The 18211-nt window shown below is 41.1% G+C and overlaps 2 protein-coding genes across 6 annotated transcripts; both read left to right on the forward strand.

Moving 5' to 3' along the window:
• The first annotated feature begins 737 nt into the window (after nucleotides 1–737).
• LOC124000351 (adenylosuccinate lyase-like) lies at nucleotides 738–14263 on the forward strand. Of its 2 annotated transcripts, none has more exons than XM_046306647.1 (11): nucleotides 738–976; nucleotides 3821–4024; nucleotides 4165–4209; nucleotides 4393–4472; nucleotides 7016–7234; nucleotides 7379–7469; nucleotides 7623–7692; nucleotides 8066–8304; nucleotides 12224–12313; nucleotides 12491–12667; nucleotides 12932–14256. In XM_046306647.1, the coding sequence occupies exons 1-11, from the start codon at nucleotides 842–844 to the stop codon at nucleotides 13016–13018; spliced, it is 1437 nt and encodes a 478-aa protein (XP_046162603.1). In that variant the 5' UTR covers nucleotides 738–841; the 3' UTR covers nucleotides 13019–14256. The 2 variants fall into 2 exon arrangements, with proteins under 2 accessions (XP_046162603.1, XP_046162604.1); XM_046306648.1 differs by having other exon boundaries at nucleotides 845–983; nucleotides 12932–14263.
• Nucleotides 14264–15045: 782 nt separating this feature from the next.
• Nucleotides 15046–17647, forward strand: LOC124000372 (modulator of macroautophagy TMEM150B-like). Of its 4 annotated transcripts, none has more exons than XM_046306687.1 (8): nucleotides 15046–15207; nucleotides 15491–15599; nucleotides 15718–15800; nucleotides 15982–16041; nucleotides 16293–16360; nucleotides 16522–16649; nucleotides 16840–17017; nucleotides 17316–17647. In XM_046306687.1, the coding sequence occupies exons 3-8, from the start codon at nucleotides 15736–15738 to the stop codon at nucleotides 17597–17599; spliced, it is 783 nt and encodes a 260-aa protein (XP_046162643.1). In that variant the 5' UTR covers nucleotides 15046–15207; nucleotides 15491–15599; nucleotides 15718–15735; the 3' UTR covers nucleotides 17600–17647. The 4 variants fall into 4 exon arrangements, with proteins under 4 accessions (XP_046162643.1, XP_046162642.1, XP_046162640.1 ...); XM_046306686.1 differs by having other exon boundaries at nucleotides 15051–15207; nucleotides 15726–15800; nucleotides 17313–17647; XM_046306684.1 differs by having other exon boundaries at nucleotides 15052–15207; nucleotides 17313–17647.
• The last annotated feature ends 564 nt before the right edge of the window (nucleotides 17648–18211 follow it).

Raw genomic sequence — 18211 nt, forward strand, 5'->3', positions numbered from 1 at the left:
GCATAAACTACCAAGTGAAGTTCTGCAGCAGTTTGGCAGCATAGCAGCATACAGCTTTAAGGCCACTCCATCCTCTTCTGCTGGTTCCAGCTCAGTGACTATGAAGATGAATAGGATTTCCTTGCCAACCTATGATTCATCATATTTACAGTACGTATGGAAGGAGTGGACTTTCTGGAACTGGCGGAGACACACAGCTGATGGTGGCAATGTGTACTGCAGTGTGTGTGAAAACAGTGGCAATATCTGGAGGAAACCATTGAGCAGATAGCCAGCCAAACAGCACAACAACCTGGAGAGAGCTGGAGAGAGATGCCTAGCGCATACATCCTTATTTGAGTTAAGTTGCTTGTTCAATAAGATAGCTTATATACCTTGTTATTAGCCTGTACCTATAATTGTTGAGCAGTTAGGTAGCATGTTAACTAAATACCAATACACTGCTTAAAACTATAATTGTTCAGAATGTGTAGGCTTAGTGGTTAAAAAATAAATATATAAAATGTAATTGTTTAATAATTCAATGTGTTGTGTTTCAAAATAAAAATGTGATCATATAAAATGTGTTGTGTTTATATTACTTTTACAAATAAAAATATATGATAATAAACAAAGAAATATTTACTAACAAATGTCAATCATATTTTTTGCAGAGATGGCCAGTCAATTTCAGTAACTTTGTTGCGTATTCTACGTAATGACACAGTTTTACGTTATTACGTAATGACATCACAACGTAAATTGAGCAACTTTTTGCAACAAATTGACCTGCCTCTAGCAATTTCGCCTGAAAATTAGTTGGCAGCACTGCACGCATGCTGGTGATAAGCGAGTTTTAGTTATGGACGAATTTAGTAAGTATCGTTCGCCGCTGGTGTCTCGATATGCCAGCAAGGAAATGGCCTACAACTTCAGTGACAGGAAGAAATTCACAACGTGGAGAAAACTGTGGATCTACCTGGCCAAAGCGGAAAAGGTGTTAGGTATTTTATAGTAACTTAGCTAGCCATCATGGGATGAACATGTAACTGTTATGCATGCCCTCGTTTGTATTTCAGTAACTAACGTTAGCTAGCTATTGTTTTCCAAATATATTTTGCAAGTCTATTGTAAAAGTTGCGACCTTGAGAGACTTCAAGTTCCCTGCTATAAATATGGGGACCTTACAGTAAATGAACAGGTTCAGAATGTTTGCCTTCCCAAGAGAGAAGATGCGAACCATAGTAGGCAGCAGCTAAACAAGCTAGTTTTTCTAGTAGGATGCAGTGTCTTGTGATCCGTCATTGCATAGTTGTGTACTGTTGAGGGTACTCGAGGACCAGGATTGGTTAACACTGGACTAGTGTAACTTACTTTACCAACTTTCAATCAACCCTGTAGTAGTCCTTCAGATTTAACGTTATCCCCTTCAATGAATCTAGCCTCGACTTAATGTCTGGGTTCCATATACTTTCAGCCTCGTGACCACACTGCAAATTCCAATAATCCACTGCTGTTGGGCTAAACTATTTGGAAACTGGATATATGTCTAGCTAGTCAACATGATGAGTAAAAGTGCAGACTTTGAAACCTAAAGAAGTGTTGCAAAGCAAAAACCTTTAAGAGAAACACTAGGCATTTAAAAAAAAATCTAACATTGTTTTACTTGGCAAGTCAATTAAATACAAATTCTTATTTACATTGACGGCCAAACCCGGAGGCCAATTGTGCTCCACCCAAATGACTCCCAATCACGGCCTGGATGTGAGCAATTTTTTTGTTGATTAGCTTAAAGACAAAAATGACTTCCACAACTCTTCTAATTTACAGGGGCGCTGTGTGTGTGTAATTAAAGTTACTATCAGACCCTCTGACAAATGCATCAGCTCATCTGTTCTGTTAGTGGAGGGGAAATGGACTACAAAAAGGTAAGGATATAGGCAGGGATAGCCAGAAATGACAATACAGATACATTGATCGTTATATTTTGTATCGAAATATACGACAAAATGTGTGTGCAAATAAACACTACATGGCCAAAAGTATGTGGATACTCCTTCCGATTAGTGGATTCGCTATTTCAGCCACACATGTTTCTGACAAGTGTATAAAATCGAGCACACAGGGCGGCAATCTCCATAGACAAACATTATCAGTAGACTGGCCCATATTGTAGAGTTCATGGACTTTCAACTTCATAGGATGCCACCTTTCCAACCAGTCGGTTTGTAAAATTTCTGCCCTGGTCAAGTGTTTTTGGTTACTATATAATTCTGTATGTGTTATTGCATCGTTTTGATGTCTTCACTCTTATTCTACAGTGTAGAAAGTAGTAAAAGTAAAGAAAAACCCTTGAATGAGTAGGTGTCAACTTTTTGACTGGTATTGTACATTTATATTTAATTCATTTAGCAGATGCTTTTATCACACCACAGTGCTATCAGACTTCTGATTCCAATGTAGGGTGAAAGGGGAGCCACAAAATGTGAACCACTATACAACATTTTATAGTAAAATATTTTTCTTTTTGAAAATACAAAGTACATTTGGAGTTTAGTTCAGCCCAGTGTAATTCAAAATACTCTGAAGTAATTAAAATATATTTTTTAATACATAACATAAATTAGGCAGGTAGCCTGGTGGTTAGAGCATTGGGCCAGTATTGAATCCCCAAGCTGACAAGGTAAAAATCTGTCGTTCTGCCCCTGAGCAAGGCAGTTAACCCACTGTTCCCCGAGCGCCATGTATGTTGATTTAAGGCATCCCCCCTGCACCTCTGAGTCAGAGGGGTTGAGTTAAATATGGAAGACACATTTCAGTTGGACAACTGACTAGGTGTTCCCCATTCCCTAAATACTGGTCATCTCTGCTTATGGAGCCTTTTAGCAGCTCAGCTGACACACACGCATGCACAGGGCCATGGGGGTGTTGGAAATCTCTCTTCTCACACTCGTTAGTAGATACTTTAAACTTGTGTCCTTATGAAAAGGAATGTACATAGTGTTCCCATACAAAACTTTGTTTTGTCAGATGTCAAGTAGCAAGTTGGGCTACAGTGTTTTTCTGTTGGGGTGGGGTTGTCTAAAATAGCCAGGCCAAAATGTCAGGGTAATAAGACACCCCCTGAGCGTTAACCTCTACTCTCTTCACTCCCTTCTCCTTGGCCCTAAGTAGCCCTTCTATGTTTGCAGATATGTAAATTGTATACAATATGGTGGAAACTGCACTGCCTACCTATCCAGAGCCAAGTAAAAAACATTGTTGCTTACGGTTAAGGGGAGGGGTAGGGAGGGAGTTGAGACGCTGCCCAGTAATGTCACTCGCTATTCTAATAAACAGGGCCAACCTCCTGATCTTCTACTCAAACACCACATTCTATTTTTCAATGGTTTTAAATAGACCTACCGTGATGATTGCGCTTGAATAGTTTTCCAAAGTACTCTGTGAGATATGGATCAAAACAACAACGCATCTAGCTATCTGTTTGAAAGTGATTGGAAAATGTTGACCCACTTTCTGAACCGTTCCACCTCACGTCCCATTGACCCACTTGGCTTACTTTTTATTACATGGGAGCCTACAATGTGCAACTACTACAAGCTGCAATGTTGCAACGATGTTTTGGCTTAATAAAATCCAGGGAACACTTGATAAAGTAGCTAGCGCTTACTCTGGGATATGCATCCAGTGTATCAGCTACAATGACAGGCTGCAGTGCTTTCCCTACACCCCTAGAGTACCATCTCTGTCTCTGCTTCTCTTGCCCCCTCCCCCGCTGACCTCCAGGATCTTTGTCTGCTCCTTCTAACTCTCTCTCCTCTTCTTATCCTCCCTTCTCCAGGCTCTTGGCCTGCTCGTCACCGACGCCCAGGTGACCGAGATGGAGAGCCACGCTGAGGACATCGACTTTGCCATGGCGGCGGAGGAGGAGAGCAAGCTGAGGCACGATGTCATGGCCCACGTCCACACTTTCGCCCACTGCTGCCCCACCGCTGCTCCCATCATCCACCTGGGCGCCACTTCCTGTTACGTGGGAGACAACACGGTAAGAGAAGCCCGACAACCACGTTATTTTAGGATGAGTGTGCTTAATGGTCATGTTTGTTTCTCATGGGTGTATATATACGACTGAAATTTTTATTCATATTGACTGATATACCTGCTTCCCCCCCCCCTCCCTCCCAGGATTTGATCCTGCTTCGTGACGGTTTTGACATTCTCCTGCCGAAGGTAAATGAGTTGTTTAAGACCAGAAAGGATTAATACTACTACCGCCAGGGCAGCACTAGATACTGATAGTATAGTGTAAAGTTATGTGCAACTTTGTTGAAAATGTCTGCGAGCGTCGAACAAGTATGATCCTATATATCCTTATCACTTCCGTAAACTAAAAACAGTATTCTGTCTCTATAGTTGGCCAGAGTGATCGACAGAGTGTCAAACTTTGCTGAAAAATACGCTGGTCTCCCCACCCTGGGTTTCACACATTACCAGTAAGTATGAACACCCCAGGAGGTTCGAACGTCTTTGTTAGTCCATGAGCATGACCCTCAAAGTTGGGCTGTCGGGCTCACTTGGGCCGACGATGTCCCAGTGATTTTCTTCAAGGTTTGTGTCTCTAGAGTTGGAAAATGTGTGATAGCAGTGCAGCAATGGTACCGTTCTCTGTGTTATCACACTTTATTTCATCCCTCCATCCCATTTATTTTCCCCACAGGGATTTTACCCGATGACAAACAATGTCAGTTTTGAACAATGTATTGTTCACGTATAGCCTTTAATCCTATATCATTGGAAAGCTTAGCTTCACAGCTATCCATCAGACATATTTTTGGAATGTTCAGGTCAACAGAACTTTGACCTTTGCTATATCTGTGTAAATCACTTAAAGGAAACCCCTGATGCATTTTAATCTTTGTTTGACAAGTGGTTCTGAAAGGAAGTTGAAGTTACCTTTTAAAATGATATATAATATAACCAACTTTTGAAAGCACCAGCTATACAACTATTTATTTTTATTTTTAAATAGCCCATATTGTGCCATAGACATTAGAATGTTGGAAGCTTAGCCACAGAATTCCATGTAGTGGGGCAGATGTGTTTTTGGATTGAAACTTTGATGACGGAGGCACCACATTTCACACACACACACACACACACTGCTAGAACAGGCCTTTTAAAAAATATTTGTAGATACAGGGCCATCACAGGATTCGCGTATTAACTCCACAGAAACCTTTTTCCTATATGGCTGCCAAGCAACTCGATAGGATCTTATTGTATCAACTTCACACGATCATACCTGTATGAATGTAACTGTAGCGTGCCCAATAATATCATAACATGCTCATAGTCATGTAGAGTACACAACCAAATGAGCCAGCTGTGCAGATATAAAGATCATTCACAGAACTGTAAGAATGTGCCTAAAAATCTGTCTGAATTGCTTATTTCTGAAGATGTCGTGATCAATAACTGCAATGTTTTCTCTTCAAACATGTAAAATGGATATGTAAGAGTGAAGAGTCATGGATGAGCTGATTAACATTCTATACAATGTTATCCTATTAACTGTTGGGAGTACCCTTTCAGAACCACTTGTCAAACAAAGATACACATGTATCAGGGTTTCCTTTTAAAGCAATTTATACAGGTAATTATGATATGTACCCTAGAAGTCAAAGGTCAAGGTTATGGTGACCTGAAAATCAAAAATGTTTTGACAGATTCACAGATGCCAATCAAAGCTTTCCAGTGATATATAATTAAAGGATATATGTGAGCATATAACTTGTTGCATACTGACACATTTCTAACGCTAGTGACTATAGACTTTCAAGGTAATCACTGAGACATTGTCAGCCCAAGTGAGCCCGACCAATCTCCCCCCTGGCTCATGGACTATATGTGCCATTGTGGATACAGGTGAAGTCGGAAGTTTACATACACTTAGGTTGGAGTCATTAACTAATTTTGTTAACAAACTATAGTTTTGGCAAGTCTGTTAGGACATCTACTTTGTGCATGACACAAGTAATTTTTCCAACAGTTGTTTACAGACAGATTATTTAACTTATAATTCACTGTATTCCAGTGGGTCAGAAGTTTACATATGCTAAGTTGACTGTGCCTTTTAAACAGCTTGGAAAATTCCATAAAATTATGTCATGGCTTTAGAAGCTTCTGATAGGCCACTTGAAATCATTTGAGTCAATTGGAGGTGTACCCGTGGATGTATTTCAAGGCCTACCTTGAAACTCAGTGCCTCCTTGCTTGACATCATGGGAAAATCAAATAAATCAGCCAAGGCCTCTGAAAAAAAAATGGTAGACCTCCACAAGTCTGGTTCATCCTTGGGAGCAACTTCCAAACGCCTGAAGGTACCACGTTCATCTGCACAAACAATAGTACGCAAGTGTAAACACCATGGGACCACACAGCCGTCATACCTCTCTGACATTCCAAAGATTCTGAACAGCTGTTGAACTAAAGACCAATTATTTCCATTGACAATTCCCTATTGACCATTGGCACTCTATTTACTTTTTAGTTCTCCTGTCCTCTCATCTTCTAAGTTGTGTATCTTCAAAATGTTCTTATATTCCTCTAGGATTAAAGTGATATATTACATTTACATTTAAGTCATTTAGCAGACACTCTTATCCAGAGCGACTTACAAATATTCATTCACCTTATGACATTCAGTGGAACAACCACTTTACAATAGTGCATCTAAATATTTTAAGGGGGGGTGAGAAGGATTACTTTATTTCCTAGGTATTCTTAAAGAGGTGGGGTTTCATCTTTCTGTTTTTATTTGTTCCAATTTTGACTTGAGCAACTTTTTTGGTAGGGAGGCGAGCAGGCCAGAGGTGGATGATATTCAGTGCACTTTAATCTCTGGCTTATTTCTGTCTTCATCTTTCTGTTTTTATTTGAATCTTCACTTCTTTTTTTCCTCTACATTTTATTTGAACTTTTCTTCTCACCTTTCTGTATCTTATTTCTCCTCCACCTCTCTCTCGCTCTCTACCAGGCCGGCCCAGTTGACCACAGTGGGTAAGAGAGCATGTCTGTGGCTCCAGGACCTGGCCATGGACATGCGGAACCTTCAGCGTGCCCGCGAAGACCTGCGTTTCCGGGGGGTGAAGGGTACTACAGGCACCCAGGCCAGCTTCCTGCAGCTCTTCCAGGGGGACCATGATAAGGTGGAGGATCTGGACAGAATGGTCACAGAGATGGCAGGCTTCAAAAAGCGAGTTGCATTTATACTTTTGTCAACAGTCTTGATTTTTCTATCTACCACAAGTTTTGTAATTTGAGCCTAGTACAAACAGATCCCTCAACTTTTTTTAATTTTTAGGTTTATGTTCTCTAATCCTGTTCCTTTTTCCCCCAGGGCCTACATGGTGACCGGACAGACGTACAGTCGTAAGGTGGACATTGACTCCCTCTCTCACCTGGCCAGTATGGGAGCCACCATCCACAAGGTGGAGATGAGATTTTACTTTAGTGGAAATCAGTTTGTCATCCTTACAGCCCTAAGTCACAAGTCTATATACGGCGAAACAATGCCTCCTGGTGGTCTTTAACAGTAGTTGAATGAATGACCCACAGGTAATAACTTATACTCTCCTCCTCAGATCTGCACTGACATCCGCCTGCTGGCTAACCTTAAAGAGATAGAGGAGCCTTTTGAGAAGGAGCAGATCGGTGAGTTTATAAGAAGGAAATTGATCAACATCCTACCCAGGTATAGGGGAATCTAATCCCAAAACGAGGGTGACTCTCGATTCCTCTCTCCTTGCATTTTTCTCAAAGTGGATTGGAGCAAAAGATCAGAAGATCCTTTACCTCTGATCTTCTGCTCCAATGTGCTTTGACAAGGAGCTGTGGAGGAAGGATGTGAGGATAATATACAATAATAATATACAATTGAGTTTCGGCCCTAGATTTCACTTTGATTAAGGCACCAAACAGTAAATCATCCTGATGACTCAGAGTAAACCGCTAGTTTAAGTTGTTTCCTAAATGCCAACCCATTGTTACTAGTCTGGGTCCCACTGACAAGTCTCTCCCCCACTAGGCTCCAGTGCCATGGCCTACAAGAGGAACCCAATGCGTTGTGAGCGTTGCTGTAGTCTGGCCCGCCACCTGATAGCGCTGCTCGCTGATCCCCTCCAGACCGCCTCTGTCCAGTGGCTGGAAAGAACACTAGATGACAGTGCCAACAGGAGAATCTCTCTCCCTGAGTCTTTCCTTACTGCTGACATCATCCTCAGCACCCTGCAGAACATCACTGAAGGTCTGGTGGTCTACCCCAAGGTAGAGTCATTGAGTTATTTAAAGATAATTAGATGTAGTAATCTTCTCCAGACAGAAATTGAGGATAAAAACACAATAAACCGGGATGTTTAATTGTTTTTATTTTTACCATTGTCCTCAAGGTATTATCACCAGCGTTTTAAACCTTGTCATTTCATGAGTACACAACTGCATATCTGCACACAGAGGAACAACATTCAACTCACACTCTTCTTGCAGGTCATCAGACTGTTAAACAGCCATCACTAACACAGAGGCTGCTGCCTCTACATACAGACATGGGCTACTTTAATAAATGGATCACTAGTCACTTTAATAATGCCACTTTAATAATGTTTTCATATATTGCATTACTCATCTCATATGTATATACTGTATTTTATACATCTTTTGCATCTCTCTTTTGTTTATGCCGCTCTGTCATTGCTCATCCATATATTTGTATATTCTTATTCCATGCCTTTACTTAGATTGTGTATTAGATTGGGGAACTGTTAGATATTGCTGCACTGTCGGAACTAGAAGCACAAGATTTTCCCTACAATTACATTAACATTTTCTAACCGTGTTCGTGACCAATAAAATGTGATTTGATGTTATGTAGGGGTATAACGGTACACATTCGTATCTGAACCATTTGGTATGGGGACCTCTGTTTGGTCAGCACTTTGAGTGAATATAGCACACACACACACACACAGTTGAAGTCAGAATTTTACATGCACTAAGTTGACTGTGCCTTTAAACATCTTGGAAAGTCCAGAAAATAATGCCATGGCTTTAGAAGCTTCTGACGTATGAGTCAATTGGAGGTGTAGCTGTGACTGTATTTCAAGGCCTACCATCAAACTCTGTGCCTCTTTTGCTTGACATCATGGGAAAATCAAAACGAAATCAGCCAAGAAAAATGTGTAAACCTCCACAAGTCTGGTTCATCCTTGGGAACCATTTCCAAATGCCTGAAGGTACCACGTTCATCTGTACAAACAATATGATGCAAGTATAAACACCATGGGACCAGGCAGCTGTCTTACCACTCAGGAAGGAGACGCGTTCTGTCTCCTAGAGATGAACATACTTTGGTGCAAAAAGTGCAAATCAGTCCCAGAACAACAGCAAAGGACCTTGTGAAGATGCTGGAGGAACAGGTTCCTCCAGCATCTATACCCACAGTAAAACGTGTCCTATATCAACATAACCTGAAAGGTCGCTCAGCAAGGAAGAAGCCACTGCTCCATAACCGCCATAAAAAAGCCAGACTACGGTTTGCAACTGCACATGGGGACAAAGATTGTACTTTTTGGAGGAATGTCCTCTGGTCTGATGAAGAAAAAAAAAATGGAACTCTTTGGCGATATTGACCATCGTTATGTTTGGAGGAAAAAGGGGGAGGCTTGCAAAGCCAATGAACACCATCCCAACCGTGAAGCATGGGGGTGGCAGCATCATGTTGTGGGTGTGCTTTGCTACAGGAGGGACTGGTGCACTTCACAAAATCATGAGGGGAAAATTGTGGATATATTGAAACAACATCTCCAGACATCGGTCAGTAAGTTAAAGCTTGGTCGCAAATGGGTCTTCCAAATGGACAATGACCACAAGCATACTTCCAAAGTTGTGGCAAAATGGGTTAAGGACAATAAAGTCAAGGTATTGGAGTGACCATCACAAAGCCCTGACCTCAATCCTATAGAAAATTTGTGGGCAGAAGTGAAAAAGGGTGTGTGTGAGCCAGGAGGCCTTACAAACCTGGGTACACCAGCTCTGTCAGGAGGAATGGGCCAAAATTCACCCAATTTATTGTGGGATGCTTGTGGAAGGCTACCTGGAATCTTTGACCCAAGTTAAACAGTTTAAAGCCAATACACTTAATTGGTATTTGTTAACATGTAAACTTCTGACCCACTGGGAATGTGATGAAATAAATAAAAGCTGAAGTAAATCGTTCTCTACTATTTTTCTGACTTCACATTCTTACAATAAAGTGGTGATCCTAACTGCCTTCAGACAGGGAATTTTTACTATGATTAAATGTCAGGAATTGTGAAATGGATTTTATATGTATTTGGCTAAGGTGTATGTAAACTTCCGACTTCAACTGTGTGTGTGTATATATCTATCTCAGAATGGGATGATCCTCCATTGTTTAAATCTCCAGTTAGGAAACATTTTGGCTTCCTCGTAGAAGCAAAAATGTATTTAACTTATTAGAGCATTAATTTGCCCAAGATAAGACGTGAAGAAAATGTACGTCATTAGTGTATTCCTTCAACTTTCTGAAGAGGCAATGGAGCGGGATGCCCCTGTCCGTGTACAGCTGTACACGATGATGCTAAGGACAGCTGTCTTCTGGTAGATGGAAAGTCTTTCCCAAAAACCTTCTCAATGAAATGTTAACTACAAAGTAAAGTATTCAGACCCTTTTTGACTTTTTCCACATTTTGTTACGTTACAGCCTAAATCCATTTTAGAATAAATAAAAATCTACACACAATACTCCATAATGACAAAGCGAAAACATGTTACAAAATAAAACAACACCTTATTTACACAAGCATTCAGACCCTTTGCTATGACACTCGTAATTGAACTCTGGTGCATCATATTTCCATTCTTCATCCTTGATGTTGCTACAACTTGATTGGGGTCCATCTGTGGTAAACTCAATTGATTGGACATGATTTGGAAAGGACAACAATTTCTGCAGCACTCCACCAATCAGGCCTTTATGGTACAGTGGCCAGACGGAAGCCACTCTTCATTAAAAGGCACATGACAGCCCGCTTGGAGTTTGCCAAAAGGCACCTAAAGACTTTCAGACCGTGAGAAATATGATTCTCTGGTCTGATGAAACCAAGATTGAACTCTTTGGCCAGAATGACAAATGTCACTTTTGGAGGAAACCTGGAACCATCCCTACGGTGAACCATGGTGGTGGCGATGTTTTTCATCGGCAGGGACTGGAAGACTAGTCAGGATTGAGCAAAAGTAACGGCGCAAAGTACAGTGCGATCCTTGATTGAAAGCCTGCTCCGGAGCTCAGACTGGGGCGACGATTCACATTCCAACAGGGCAGCGACCCTAAGCACACAGCCAAGACCACACAGGAGTGGCTTTGGGAGTCTGAATGTTCTTGAGGGGCCCAGCCAGAGCCTGAACTTAAACCTGATCGATCATCTCTGGAGAGACTCCCCATCCAACCTGACAGAGCTTGAGATGATCTGCAGAAAAGAATGGAGAAACTCCCCAAATACAGGTATGCCAAGCTTGTAGCGTCATACCCAAGAAGGCTTGAGGCTGCCAAAGGTGCTTCAACAAAGTACTGAGTAAAGTGTTTGAATACTTATATTCATTTCAATATTTCATTTAAAAAATATACAGTGGGGCAAAAAAGTATTGTCAGCCGCCAATTGTGCAAGTTCTCCCACTTAAAAAGATGAGAGGCCTGTAATTTTCATCATAGGTACAGTTCAACTATGACAGACAAAATGAGGGGAGAAAAAAATCCAGAAAATCACCTAAAATGAAAGGTTATCTTCACCCAAAAATGAAATGTATTTGTTTTTTTGCCAGACCTAAAATGTCTTGGTGCATTTTATTTTTTTTAAAGTGTTTTTGACAGGGGGAAATCAGAAACCTGGAAAAACAAAAACATTTTTATTGGGCCCGACATTATATGGCTCATGATCTTTTCCTGGGTTAGTTTGACATATTTTGCCAAAACTAAAATTAACCACAGTAACTGTTGCCTTTTTAAAAATGTCCTGCTCTACCGAAACTGAACCGTGACCCCAAAACCGCAATACGTACCGAACCCTGGGTTTGGTGAACCGTTACACTCCTAATGTAATCTATCCCTTTCTCATCATAATTTTCATCTTTCCCCCTCGCTTTCTCTCATCCTCTCTCGCGCTCTCAGGTGATCGAGAGACACATCCGTCATGAGCTTCCCTTCATGGCTACAGAGAACATCATCATGGCTATGGTGAAGGCTGGAGGCAACAGACAGGTACACACCCTTACAGATGTCTGCTGTATGAGTCAACTTTTTTTTAAAGGTATCTGTAACCAACAGATGCTTATCTATATTCCCAGTCAAAACCTTTTGAAATGGTTGCATGTTGCATATTTAGATTTTTGTGTAATCACACAGTAACAGTTTCTCTTGCCTGTGTTCTTGCTCCAGGACTGCCATGAGAAGATCCGTGTGTTGTCCCAGCAGGCTGCAAACGTGGTGAAACAGGAGGGGGGGGACAATGACCTCTTGGCCAGGGTCCAGGCTGACCCCTACTTCGCCCCTATCCTGGGCCATCTTGACAACATCCTGGACCCCAAGACCTTCATCGGCCGCGCCCCCCAACAGGTACTATACAGAACACCCCACTACCAGTTATCTTTGTTTTTCACAACTTGGCCTCAAGAGTATTGTAAAATCTTTAGTTTAACCTTTAGTTAAACAGAAAATAATCTCCAGCACACTTGGTACAGATTTCATGGTGGCAAAATATCCATTCAATCTGAGCATCAATATCACCAGTGTGCTCTTTGGTATTTAGTAGAGTATACAGATTTTCTCCATGCGCTTATAGTTGACCCATCCTGACTCATAATTCTGTCTCCCTCTCAGGTGGCGAGGTTTCTCTCTGAGGAGGTACGCCCTCTGTTGGAACCTTACAAGGCCGAGATTGACGTCAAATTTGAGCTGGAGCTCTAAAACAGGGGACACTGACCTAAGAAACGACTAATTTAACACCAACTTAGTTTTAACCAATTCTGAAATTATTATATTATTTTGTGTGGCCTTTTCACTAAAACACATACTCTTACACACCAAAATAAACCTCATGACTGACTAATTGCATGCTGTATTGTAAGACAATAAAAGACTGAAATCAAAAGTCGGTGAGTTTGTAATGATATAATGCTTAACTAGCAGGGTTACAACGTATACATACAGTTGAAGTCGGAAGTTTACATACACCTTAGCCAAATACATTCAACTCAGTTTTTCACAATTACTGACATCTAATCCTAGTAAAAAATGTAATCATAGGTTATTTTCATGAGGCATGGCCTATTGGGGGCGTGGCTTTCAAATAATGATTTTTGGCCACCTGTAAGAGTAAAGGTCATTCCTGTTAATCATGTTAAGTTTGTACACTGCTAATTTCTTTGCACATTACATATTTGAATATAACATTTATAACATTATTATATACATATCCCAACATTGAGATATCCCATATTTTAGCATAAGCTCTTGCGGAACTCACATACTTGTGTAAGCATCATTAAAGCTATAAAAGTGTCTGTGTTTAACCTTAACATGTGATAACAATACAACAGAACACATGAACCAGAATGACATGTACTCTCACGGGTGGCCAAAAATAACTATCTGAAAGCCATGCCCCTACAAAGCCACGACTCCAGTCTTTTGAGCTGACCCGCTGGGTCATATCTCAATAACCCAGCATCAATAACCCAGCAGTTTCTTTTTAAAGAAAACAACCCAACTAAGTGGCCCAATGGCTGCAACCCAATAGTTGGGTCGAACAACCCAGCATTTTGTTGTACACGCACAAACAACTTTTGTATTACTGTTATTTATTTACTTATTGAATATTATGTTATGAAAGTATTGAAAAAATGCATAAAGTTATATAAAAAAATGTTTCACAATTCTAATTGTCTTGTACTGTTATTCAGTCAAGCGGATTTAAGATTTTCTCCCCTTTGGTTTTATTTTTGTACCAACAGATATTATTTCAATGGCACATCAAGACATGGAAACATATCTAGAGTATTTATCTAGAGGAAGAGGAATGAACTGATTATTGCCATGGAAATTGAAATCAACTTCAATATGATGTGTTACAGGAACTGATACTTCAAAAAAGTTTTTTTGTATGTCATGAGGGTTTACATAAGTGTCTGAGGGTTTACATAACTGTAAGTGATTTTATTTGACTAATGTTTAATAAAATGTCACTTTAAACTTACTGTACAGAGAATATCGAGCATTTCCATCAGTCTGTCATGTAAAACAAATAAAAAATATGACATTTGTTCTCCCAGTGCAAACACATGTCATTTAAAAAACTTGTTTTATATTTATGTTGCAGTGTAAAACAGCAGATTAATTTCTTTACAAACATTTGAAACAATCAATTTTTTTTTGCATCAAAGGTCCATATTTTTGATAGATATTGTACCAAATCTGTTTTCAGTGGTATTAGTGTTTCTGATTAAATAGGCATATAGCACTGTGTGTCCAAGCCTTTAGGACAAGCAGCCTTGGGTGTGAGTTTCCCAAAAACATAAAGAATACCTTTGGGAAACTCACCCGTTCCTGATTTGCTCTCGGTGAGTGCTGTGTGCAGGTGGTGGCTGTCATCAGCTGTGCTGTCCTTCATTTTCTTCAGATTTACCATCTCACACAAACAACCAGAGGAGTATTCAGAGAGGTAAAAGTATTAAGAACGTTGCAGATAGAAATATAATTTATAGACATGGCATGACACCTAATTCTATGTGACATATAGCACTTAGAAAACTTAACTACAAGTTTGGCAAAAAGGTAGTTGTATAATTAAGAACATTATCTTGCTGGAGCCAAGTTGTTCTACGTAACGCATTTATAGCTGAATGTTTTTTAACGTTGCACCCTCCTGAACACACCCGGTCCTCCGCCGTTGCATCGGCACAGACAGATTGGCTGCCCGCCAAGGAGAATGCTGCAGTTTCTTCAGACTCTTGTTTTGTCAGTCCGTTTAACCAGGCTATCGAGCTGAAGGTGAAGACTGACTGTTTCACATTGCATTAGAAAGACAGCATGCTACATGATGTCTCAGTCAACCCTGAGAGTTATTGCAGAAAATACAGGTCAAGATTTGCTTCTGGGTAAGTCGTCTACAGCATCTATTCACCTAGAGCCTATCTCTTTGTTTCTGTTGAAAGGGGAGAATATGTCCTCAATGTTTTGACAGCAGCAGTGGTGGATGCTCTGTTTCGTCCCTCTGCTGGTTGTCACATGGTATTGGTTTCCCTGCTACAGGAATCTCTGTGTGAGGGGGATGCGGAAGTCAATTCTACCACATGGTGGCACCATCAAGCCTATGCTCACTTCAACATACAATGATTAACCTTAGTTTGTTGGACTATTCTTGGGTCTCTCCGTTACCAGGTTATAGGTGCCTCTGACAGTTTCCTGTCTAAGGCTCCGAGGAAGGGGATCCTCAAAGATCATCGCAGAAATCTTTTTCTGGGATAGTCACCATGTGAAATGTCCTGGGGTAAGATATTTTTATGGATTCCTGAGTTCCTCAGTTGAGGGCCTTTGTCCCTTTTTTTATTGAAATTAGGCTAAAGTGTATCTGGCTGTCTCAGTTGTCTCATTTCATATTTCCCAAGGGAAGTAGGTAAACAATAATGTGGCTCTGGGCACTCCTTCCAATCTGCTTGGCGGTGTTTGGCACTGTGGGAATATGGGTGGTGTGAGTATCTAACAGACTGGTCTGCTCTCTCCAGCTACTTGTCTAGATATAATAACAGTGTGGTCTTACGCTACGGTACAATGAGATTGTGTTGAGGATAATAAACGTACTCTCAGTGCAAATAACAAACAGAAAACCTCTGAAGCATTGATATGCTAACGACAGTTCTTGTTCTTCCCAGGTTCGGTATCGCTGTATCAAATGAGACTGTTAATATCACAGCGAGATTCCCCTACATCAGGTAAGAGTGACGCTGGTCTTTACAACACTGTAAAAGGTTTACCCTGAATTCCACTGTGTATCTAGACTATGTCAATAGAGGCTCCAACACAGACCAGTTAAACGGGTATAACCACTAACAAAACATGCTGGGAAATGTGACTGAGCCACAATACCATTAACACACTGGTGGCTATGTGTTTAAAAGTCTATATTTCATTACCAAGTCATTTCCAAATGTGTAAATAATTCAAACGTGAATTTGTCTTCCAGTGAATGTGGCACCTATGATCCACAGAGCTGTATATTTTCCCAGGTCTGCAACATCTGTGCTGTCTTGAGTAAGTGCACTTACATGTTGGTTCATACCACTTTATTATTCTGTCTGTAACCTCAACCTTATTCTCCCTTCTATCCTCCCCACTCTACCCTCCTCTAACACCCCCATCTCTCTCTTTTCTCTCTCTCTCTCTCTTCCTCTCCCTCTCCCTCTCTCTGTCAGTCCTGTGGGTTGTGGTGATCCGGTTTCAGCAGGTCAGGGACTATGGTCAGAACAGCAAGGTGAACATCGCCAGTATCGTACTGGGCTTCATCTCATCTCTGGGCATCTCCATCCTCGGCAGCTTTCGGGTATCTCCTTACGATTACAATAGGATACTATAACTACAGTATTATCGTCATACGAATCCCAATATCGTCCCAATCCTAGCATGTTCCCTTAAATAGATGCCATATTGATATACCCTGAAATATGGTTGACAATATCCTGCCTGGCTCTTTCCCTCTCACCACCATTCCTCTCTCCATCTGTCTCTTTCAGCAATCTGTGTTGTTTGGCATCCATGTGTTCGGGGCTTTTCTGGCCTTCTTTGTGGGCCTGGCCTACTTCTGGTTGCAGGTGTGGCTCACCTATAAAGTCCAGCCCTCTAAAGACCGTCGCTGGATGGGGCCTCTCAGAGCTGCCCTCTGTAGCATCTGCACCATCTTGGTCATCACCAGTATCCTTTAACATCAGATCTATCAGCTGAGATAAATCAGAGAGAGGGAGAGCACAAGGGGAGTGCCGGACGATCCAAGATCAACACAGCTGAATGGTGATCCAGGGTCAACACAGCTAATTGTAAATGATTTATAAAAAATCATCCTAAATCATGCTTCTTTACCTGAATTTACAGTGAAAACATTGCGCGTAAAAATACTATCATAAAACTGTATGTCCTCCCTACAAACCGCTATATTTTAGACATTGTCACCAGTTTGGGTTGTGCTCCTTGACTCCCCTTTCCTCCTCAGTAGCCATCGGTCTACTCTTTGATACTGGCTACCGCTCAATGGCGTCCATTTCTGAGTGGGCTCTGGTCATGTGCTTCTTTGTCCTATTTGGCCTCTTTGCATCCGAGTTCCGTCACATCGACCATCACCAGCTCACCGTGCAGAACCAAGGCCTCAGCAAGACCCAGAGCATCAACAGTGGTGGGATCATAATGTACAATAGTACAGCCAACAGAACATTTGAACATTCAGCTCTGACTGATGAAGCTCCACTTAAGTGTACATATTTGAAACCTATTGTTGAATAAAATGCTACTCTTTTTCTTTAATAAAATACTACGGTCTTTGATGCGGCATCTCCTTAGCTAAACCTCTTTTTGTTTGGTTTCTGTTGAGTTTCTGGGAAATAGAGAATGATTTTTTTTGGATCTTTGTTCATCTTTTGACTACAGCAGTGGTGGCTGCTATGTTTTCTCTCTCGGTAGGTTGTCTCATTGTATTGCTTTCACTGTTACAGGAATCTGTAGGCTGAGGGTGAGAGAGGCACTACACTGTAGTTAGTCCATTCTACCACATGGTAGCACCATCAGGCCATGTAAGTCAGCCTGGCCTCAGAGCCATATGAAACATACTTTATTTCTTAGCACCTCCAAGACTTTATTTCTTAGCACCTCCAAGACATATGATACCTACTGAGACAGAAACAAAAGGAGGGAGTTTGGTTAGTTGGTCAGTCGGGTGGGGTGTGTAAGCCATGACCATTTTAGCAATCCAAAAGTTGCATGTTTCAGTTGAGTAGGGGACAACTTATGCATTTTCGTTAACCCGTCCCCTAACCCTTGTTCAAAACTTTAAGGAAAACTCCACCCAAAAACGTTATTTTGGTATTTGTTTCATTAGTTCATTGTAAACATATTCCC

This window comes from Oncorhynchus gorbuscha, linkage group LG16, assembly GCF_021184085.1.
Source record: "Oncorhynchus gorbuscha isolate QuinsamMale2020 ecotype Even-year linkage group LG16, OgorEven_v1.0, whole genome shotgun sequence".
NCBI classification, from domain to species: Eukaryota; Metazoa; Chordata; class Actinopteri; order Salmoniformes; family Salmonidae; genus Oncorhynchus; species Oncorhynchus gorbuscha.

Bases quoted from the DNA above. Each gene is read 5' to 3' on its own strand.
- LOC124000351 (XM_046306647.1), top strand. From the start codon at position 842: ATGGACGAATTTAGTAAGTATCGTTCGCCGCTGGTGTCTCGATATGCC. The intron at 977-3,820 runs GTGTTAGGTATT...TCCCTTCTCCAG, and splicing joins ACCTGGCCAAAGCGGAAAAG to GCTCTTGGCCTGCTCGTCAC. The intron at 7,235-7,378 runs GCGAGTTGCATT...TTTTTCCCCCAG, and splicing joins GAGATGGCAGGCTTCAAAAA to GGCCTACATGGTGACCGGAC.
- LOC124000372 (XM_046306686.1), top strand. From the start codon at position 15,736: ATGTGGCTCTGGGCACTCCTTCCAATCTGCTTGGCGGTGTTTGGCACT. The intron at 15,801-15,981 runs GTGAGTATCTAA...TGTTCTTCCCAG, and splicing joins ACTGTGGGAATATGGGTGGT to GTTCGGTATCGCTGTATCAA. The intron at 17,018-17,312 runs GTATCCTTTAAC...TTTCCTCCTCAG, and splicing joins CACCATCTTGGTCATCACCA to TAGCCATCGGTCTACTCTTT.